The sequence below is a fragment of the Sorex araneus genome, chromosome 6, assembly GCF_027595985.1.
Source record: "Sorex araneus isolate mSorAra2 chromosome 6, mSorAra2.pri, whole genome shotgun sequence".
In the NCBI taxonomy this organism is placed as follows: Eukaryota; Metazoa; Chordata; class Mammalia; order Eulipotyphla; family Soricidae; genus Sorex; species Sorex araneus.
Genome location: NC_073307.1, coordinates 107,798,230 through 107,806,744, shown reverse-complemented (window position 1 = coordinate 107,806,744; position 8,515 = coordinate 107,798,230). Strand labels below are relative to the sequence as shown.

The window sequence follows — 8,515 nt, the reverse complement described above, 5'->3', positions numbered from 1 at the left end:
AAGTTTTAACTGTAACTCATGTTGATTCACTAATTAAAAAAATTTAAAAAGAAGAAAGTTCAATCTTTTCTACAAGCAAGAAAAAAGAGAATTGTAGGATGAAGAGTTAGGAAGACTAAAAGGAGGCAATTTGAAGAGTTCTGAGTCTTTGTTCCTATTGATATTCAAGGAAAATGTCAGAAATGGCTTTTCATTGCTAGACCTGCTTAAAAATCAGTAATTTGGTTTCTGACTTATAGATGCTATTAAGGGCGTAAGATCTTTAATGTAGGGATGGAAGCAGGAATAAGAAGGGGTGAGGACACTGGGACAGTGGTGAGGAGAGAAGCAGACACCGGGAAAAACAATATGGTGCTGCAATGTTTTATATAAGAAACGCTACCATACATGGTTGGGAAAATTGGAGACAACAGGAAGGAAAATGATAATGATGGTGGATTAGTGTTGGAATATTGAACTTCATCTTCAACAACTTTGAAGACCAAAGTGTTTAAATAAAGGGGAAATTTACATATGTAGGCCTTACCTATTTCATGAAAACTACAAAGTATATTAGCACAGAATTAAATTGTTGATGACAGGTAAAGCATGATTATTACCATAGTGAAATCCAAGTATAAAATAAAAATTAATGCAACATACCTTAGATTATAAAGTGAAAAATGATGTAAATGAGAATAGGCATTTTATTATATTGTATTCAATGGTTTTAATTTCCTTATTTACATGTGTTAAAATCATATAACAATCACAAATTAGCTCTTACTGATTTATTTTCTTATTATTCTATCTGCCATTTCTTAAAGTTTTTTGAAACAAGCAATATAAAATAAAATTGTTATGTTTCTAAGGGGGCAGATTGAAGGTAGGAGAGAAACTGGGAACATTGGTGGAGGGAAGGTCACACTGGTGTTGTTGAAACATTAAGTGTCTGAAACTCTATAATGAACAACTGTAAATCACAGTGTTTTATTTATTTGTTTAATTTTCACAGTGTTTTAATAAAAATAATTTAAAAAAAGAACCACCCTACCATTAACAGAATTGTAAACCCAAGTGCCTAAAATAAAACTAAATTTAAAAAAATAAGGAGTGTAAATTAATAGCTCAATTTGGGTACTACTTAGTAAAATACACATTACTCAGATTTTCTTGTTTAACTGGCCACCATGTGTTTCTTTATAGGTGCTAGCCTACAGAGAGTAGCAAATATTCATGGGAGAAGAAAACCAAACCTACGTGACTGTGACAGAGTTTATTCTCTTGGGCCTTTCACAGGATCCTCAGACACAAGTCATCCTCTTCTTCCTTTTCCTGGCCATCTACTTGCTGACTGTGCTGGGAAATCTGCTCATCATTGTGCTCATTTACATAGACTACAGACTCCACACACCCATGTACTTTTTCCTTAGGAACTTGTCCTTTGCTGACCTCTGCTTTTCTACCACCATAGTTCCCCAGTTGCTAGTCCACTTCCTGGCAAAAAGAAAAGCCATTTCCTTTGCTGGATGCTCAATGCAGATAGTTGTTTTACTTCTGGTTGGATGTACAGAGTGTGCTCTGCTGGCTGTGATGTCCTATGATCGGTATGTGGCTGTGTGCAAGCCCCTGCACTACTCCACCATCATGACTCATGGGGTGTGTGTACTGATGGCCTTAGGGTCCTGGGGCAGTGGAGTGTTTGTGTCTCTGGTGGAAACTATATTCACCTTGTCCCTGCCCTACCGAGGACACAATGTCATTAACCACTTCTTTTGTGAACCACCTGCTTTCCTGAAGCTGGCTTCTGCAGACACCTACCGCACAGAAATGGTCATTTTTGGTATGGGTGTGGTCATCCTCTTAGCTCCCGTGTCCCTGATCCTTGTTTCCTACTGGAACATCATCTCCACGGTGATTCAGATGCAGTCAGGGGAGGGGAGACTCAAGGTTTTCTCTACATGTGGCTCCCACCTCATTGTTGTTATCCTTTTCTATGGGTCAGCCATATTTGCATATATGAGACCAAACTCCAAGGCAATGAATGAGGGGGACAAGGTGATCTCTGTTTTCTATTCAGTTATAACATCCATGATGAACCCATTTATTTATAGTCTGAGAAATAAGGATGTGAAGGAAGCATTTAGAAAAATAATTGGAAGGTAGTCCTTCTTAGATGTTGTTTTTTATTAATCTGCAACTATAATGGTAGTAATACTCTTAAAAGGTCAGTATCTTTAATATTTTTCTCTCTGTCTCTGATCCATCCGTAGAGAAAAAACAGACAACCTTATATGTACATATATGAAATGTTTTTTTTAAAATTTATTTATTGCATCTTGCTGGAGCTTATTTTCTGTGGTTGTAACTTATTTGCCTCATAAGTAAATTTTTTGCTCTTGTATTATATGTTCTAAATAGTGTTCATATACCATATTAAATGAATATTTTAAAGTATTGAACGTGATATTTATTTACATTGCCTTGTTAAACTGCTGGTACATTTTCACTAAGATAATTTTTAATTAATTAATTTTTGCTTTTTGGGTCACACTCAGCGATGCACAGGAGTCACTCCTGGCTCATGTACTCAGGAATTACTCCTGGCGATGCTCGGGGGACCATATGAGATGCTGGGAATCAAACCGGGGTCGACCGTGTGTAAGGCAAATGCCCTACCCGCTGTGCTATCACTCCAGCCCAAGATACTTTTTAACAATAAAACACTAATAGATCTTTTTCAAGTTCAGTTCATGCCTATCATACACAAATGTGGAATCCTAACAAATATTATGCCACACTCCTTAATTTCCTTGGAGAAAATGTCAACAATGTTTTTTACCGTGAAACTCTATTCAAAAATAAAGAGTTTTTGTTTTATTTTTTATTTTTCCTTACAGAGTGCACAATACTGACATTAGTCAGGTCCTCTACACATGGGGGAGCTATTGTGCTAGGGAATTAGGCATAATGGCAACTTAAAAACTTCTGTGAAGTCACACACTCCTTCCCTCTAAGGACAAATGCTAGATGAGGGAAATGCAGTTGAGAATCAACCTATCCCAGAACTCTCAGGCCAGAAATCCCTGTAATATCAACATTCCTATTTCTCTTCAAATATGCTGTCCCCTTTTCTATAAGTTTGATTATGGCAAAATCCATAAGTTCAAAATCATAAGTTCACCTTTTGGAAAATTTAAACAAATAGCTGTCATATGAAAAAATAATGCCCAAATGGAGATTGTGGCTTGAAATAAAATATTTATTTCAGTCTTCCAGGGCAACTACCATAAATCCTCTTCCCTATTTCTCCCATGGTTCTCCATTTTTCCTGACAGAAGTCACACAAAACAAAACAAATATTGTTCATTATTTTGGGCTTTATTTTTCAAGTTATGAATGGGTCCCAAATGGAGTGTGGAATTATTTACTTTCCTGGGCTCACTTATTATACTAATCACTGTATCACTGTATCACTGTCATCCTGTTGCTCATCTATTTGCTCTAGTGGGCACCAGTAGTGTCTCCATTGTGAGACTTGTTGTTACTGTTTTTGGCATATCAAATACCCCCTGGGTAGCTTGCCAGGCTCTGCTGTGCGGGCCAGATACTCTTGGTAGCTTGCTGGGCTCTCCGAGAGGAAGGCAAAAATTGAACCCAGGTCAGCAGCGTGCAAGGCAAACACCCTACCCGCTGTGCTAGAATAAAAGCACCAATAGTAACATAGATATAGTTCTTTTCTAATGTGTACTGTCACAGATGTCCATCCTTCCAACTTCAACTCTAGGTATTAAGAAGACTAAGCCAACATTTCACTGATATATTGCATCATGTATTTTCTTTCGTAAGGCTATTGAGTTATTATGTTGTCAATGAAGTGGGCATCCAAGAAGATCAAGATAGGTAAAGATGACACAAACTTTTTCAGAGTGAACACTAAGGTTTCAAACAGTTGTCAAGCTGCACCTGAAGGCATTCATCAAAATGGAGTGATATCTGGCCCTTCCCACCTGGATTTGGTAGGAATTATGGTTCTAAGACAGTCAATAAAAGGAAAAGTTTATACCAACAACTCTCTCAGGCATGCCCCAGGTGACAAAGGCAGATGAATAGTTTCCAGGATTTTGTACAAAACATGTTATAAGACAAATAGTAAGTAGAAAATTTTTTTTAAGGAAAATAATCCCCAAGAAGAAATGCAGGTCTCTCCAAAGAAATGACAGAGCCCCCATCTGTGTTAGGGTTAATGTTATATATTGATTAGTCTTTCTCAAGCTGTCTTCAAACTCCCTGGTCTGTGTAGACAAGAGTTTGGTTTTTGCTAGGATGTTGTCAGGGAAAAGAATTTTAAATTCTATTGTTCTATTTGTAGCAGGTAGAGATTTTGGGGAGATTGGGGACAGGTAATAGAAATTGGAACAGATAGTGTGTCTCAGACAAAAAGGAAGCTCAAAGACACAAAGTTCTTTGAGATACAACATGCATCTTAGGAACCCAGAAAACCTTCAAGGTGCATGATTCTAGGTTCATGATTTTAGGTTCAGAGCATCACCTGGATCACGAGTGCAAGGACAAAGACTGTGGTATGAGCATGATAAAGAACCACCAGATGATTGGTGACTTTTCCCATGAAAAGCCCACTTATCTCATACTCATGCAAAGAATTTCACAAGGAAATTATGGAAAATATCCATATATATCTTTGTTCATAAATCATTGAAGATATCCATGTTCTCTCTTGAATGTGAAACTTTCTTTTCCTTTTCTCATATTCCCCAAATAAACTTACCCTGACTATTCATCTCCTTATTTGTCTTGACTTATCTTGATTATCCATCCCCTTCTTGAAATTCTTTTCTGTGAAGGTAAGTTTCAGACCTTGGAAGAAAGAAACCTGATAAGTAATAACTGATATTTCTTCTGCTGCAAAGAACAATTCCTTTCTCCAACCTAAGGATGAAGCTCTATCCAATAAATCCAATAAATCTCTTGGTTAGTAGGGACTAACTCCCATGCCATGAAGATCAAGCAAACCTCAGACACAACTTGAAGAGTCTGATGTGAGTTAGTGAGAAGTAAAGTCCATGCAAAGCCTCATGGCATACTCTACCAGTCTTATCCCTCTCAGGCATGTCCCAGGTGACCAAGGCAGATAAAGAAGAAAACAGTAGATTCCTCTCTCAAGGTTGCCACCTCTTCCCTACTTGATATATGTCAGCTGTGACATCTTTATATTTAGAATACTACCAGGGCCTTTACTACTGCTAATTACAAATGGATTCTAAATTTAGGCTTTGAGTTGACTTTCTAAGTCTTAAACACCTTTGGCAAGCAAGATGACTTCTTATTTGATCAGTTATCCCTATAAGTGTAATTTAAAACATTTACGGCTTCCTAAAATTCACTGCCAAAGGTGCCTGTCTGCCTTCTAAAAGGGACATCATACTCTTGCCTATTTCTTCCTATAAGTTCTTCCTATAGTTCTTCATTTTTTCACATGACAGAAGTCCCATGAAACAAATAATGTTCATTACTTTGGGCTTTAGTTGTTAAATATATGATGCAGAAGTTGCCTGCATTATAATTGGGGTGTTTACATTATGGTGCCCTCTCTTTACTTTCTGTTGTAGTCTAAATTCTTTCTGGAGTGGATTACCTTTCCCTCTTTTCTCTCTCATAGGGTAAAATAAAACTATCTACTTTCTGTCTTCTCCAGAAACTCTTTTCTAAGAGAATATACAAGAAACTTCAGAAACTTGGTTGTAGCTCTCAACTTTTGTTACAGTGGGTTCTGGTAAGTTTTTGGGTTTTTGTATAAAACACATAAGATTAGCCCGCCAATCACCACATAACTTCAGTGTTACAGCTCTTTTATTCTACAGGTCTTTGTTTTACAGTTTATTTAGGTATATCACTGCAGGCTGCAGCTGCAAATCACCTTTACCTTCTCACTACTCTAGATATTACTTATTCTCCTCTGCTTTGCTGCTCCGCCATCTCATAGCTCCTCTCTCCCTTGCTTGTGCGCACTCTTTCTGCTGCCTATGTGTGTCATCTTCTCCCTATCTGCACTCTCTGCCTTGTTTACATCATCTGTAAAATATACCATGACTGCATTATTTACACAGTCACCCATGTTAACATACATTGCCTAAATCCTCTCCATAGCTGTTCCTGCTATCTGATTGATTATGCCCTATGTTAAATAAGGCTTTGTAGTACTTACCATTTGGATTGTGTATTCCTTATACAAATGAGTTATTGTGAGACAATCAATTAGAGGTCTTGATTGTCTTGATTAGAGGTCCTTCCCTCTCTACTTTACTATCTATATTACACAGGAGTTTCGGTGGCCTGGTCACCATCCAGATGGTTGTGCTCCAAGACAGAGGGTAAAAGCACTCTCACTATCTATCATGGCTATTTGCTACCTTTTTCCTGACCTGACCTGCTAGTTCCCAACAGCAACAGAAGCAATAAAGTACTAAGCTTGAGCTCTATTGCAGAATGCCATGTTAACTAAAATTAACCACTTATGTATTTGAATATGAAGAAGCATCTATAATTTTTCCCATAAGTTTAGGGATTCTTGGAGAAAATACTTATTGACTTCATCCTCCAATTATAGATTTCATGTCAATATCATTTTTGTAAGTATATTAAAGGAGAAATTTATATTTGAAGCAAGTTAGGAAGCATGTGTTTTATGATTTAATGCCAGTAATGTCCATTTAATGTCTTTTAATGCTGGTAATCACCAACATTTGGACTAAATGAAAAAAATCTGCATTTGTACTTTGAAGATCTGATCAAGATATATCCTAGATATAAAAAAGTGTAATTCTTGAGATAAGAATTTAACATTCAAATCAATACCCAAAAGTCCATGGCTTTCCTATATGCAAATAATGAATGACAGGAAGTTGATATTAAAAAAAAAATCCCGTTCACAACCATGCCACAGAAAATCAAGTACTTGGAATCACCTTAACTAAGCAGGTAATGGACATATACAAAGAAAACTACAAAATGCTACTTCAAGAAATAAAAGAGGACACAAGGAGGGACTGGAGCGATAGCACAGCGGGTAAGGCGTTTGCTTTGCATGCGGCCAATCCGGGTTCGATTCCCAGCATCCCGTAAGCTCCCCTGAGCACCGCCAGGAGTAATTCCTGAGTGCAGAGCCAGGAGTAACCTCTGTGCATTGCCAGGTGTGACCCCCCCCCCCAAAAAAAAAAAGAGGACACAAGGAAATGGAAACACATGCCCTGTTCATGGATTGGGAGAATTAACGTCATCATAATGGCAATCACTTGTGTATCACTTGTCACTTGTCATCCTGTTGATCTTCGATTTGCTTGAGCGGGCGCCAGTAATGTTTCCATTCATCCCTGTCTCATGCTAGTGTAGCCCAATGGTATCTGCTTGCTTCAGGAACACGAAGAGCCTCAAACTGTTCGTTCAGTGTTTTGATGAAGAAGTCTGACCATTTTGTTGGTAGGCCGCCACATGATCTTTTGATGTCCTGTGGAATCCAGTCAGTAACAGCTCTAGTCCAGTGGTCATCTCTAAATCACATTACGTGTCCAGCCCATCTGATTTTTGACACCTTGGCAAACGAGACTGTCCCTGATTCTTGATTGTCGGAGGTCGGAACTCCCGATTCCTTCTCTCACTTGAGTGAAACATGATATTCCAAGCAAGCACAGCTCTTTCGATTCCTCTTTGGGATACTCGAATAACATTTTCATCCTGTTTTTGTAGGGCCCAGGTCTCTGAGGCATATGTTAGTGCAGGAAGAACGGTGGAGTCCAAAAGATGTGCCCAGAGTTGGAGGTTCTTTGTCCTCTTAACCACTTCTTCAACACTTATGAAGGCATTCCATGCCACTCTCTTCCTCCTGTGCAGGTCTGGCGCCAAGTCATTCCACACATCAAGTTCTCAACCCAGGTACACATAGCTGCTGCATTCAGAGATGTTCATTCCATTAAGAACAAATGGAATGTCAGGGACTAGTTGTTTTTCATGAACATTGTCTTAGTGAAATTCTGCTGCAGTCCGACCTTTCCACACTCACGGTCGAAGTCGGCCAGCATTTGTGATGCTTGGCTGATGTTTGGTGTTATTAGAATGATATCATCAGTGAAGTGGAGGTGTGTAGTTGCCGATCATCTCTCTTCACTCCCATTCCTTCCCATTCCAGTCATTGCATGACATTCTCGAGGGCGATACTGAAGAGTTTCGGTGAAATGGTATCACCATGCTGAACCCCTCTCTGTACGTCAATGATTACTTCCTTGTAGAATGGAGAGATCCTGGTGGTGAATTTGTAGTACAGCTCATGGAGGATCTTGATGTACTGAGTTTGAATGCCCTATTTGGCTAGAGCTTTGATGACTGCTTTAGTCTCAACAGAATCAAAGGCCTTCTTTATATCGATGAATATTAGACAGAGTGGCATCTTGAACTCTCACGAAACTTTGATGAGCTTGGTCACTGTATGGATATGGTCAACTGTACTGAATCCTTTTCAGAA

The 8,515-nt window shown here is 38.5% G+C and overlaps 1 protein-coding gene across 1 annotated transcript; it reads left to right on the top strand.

Moving 5' to 3' along the window:
* The first annotated feature begins 1,212 nt into the window (after positions 1 to 1,212).
* On the top strand, positions 1,213 to 2,145 carry LOC101552031 (olfactory receptor 2D3-like). The gene has a single exon (XM_004613651.3). The coding sequence runs from the start codon at positions 1,216 to 1,218 to the stop codon at positions 2,143 to 2,145; it is 930 nt and encodes a 309-aa protein (XP_004613708.2). The 5' UTR covers positions 1,213 to 1,215.
* Positions 2,146 to 8,515: the final 6,370 nt, after the last annotated feature.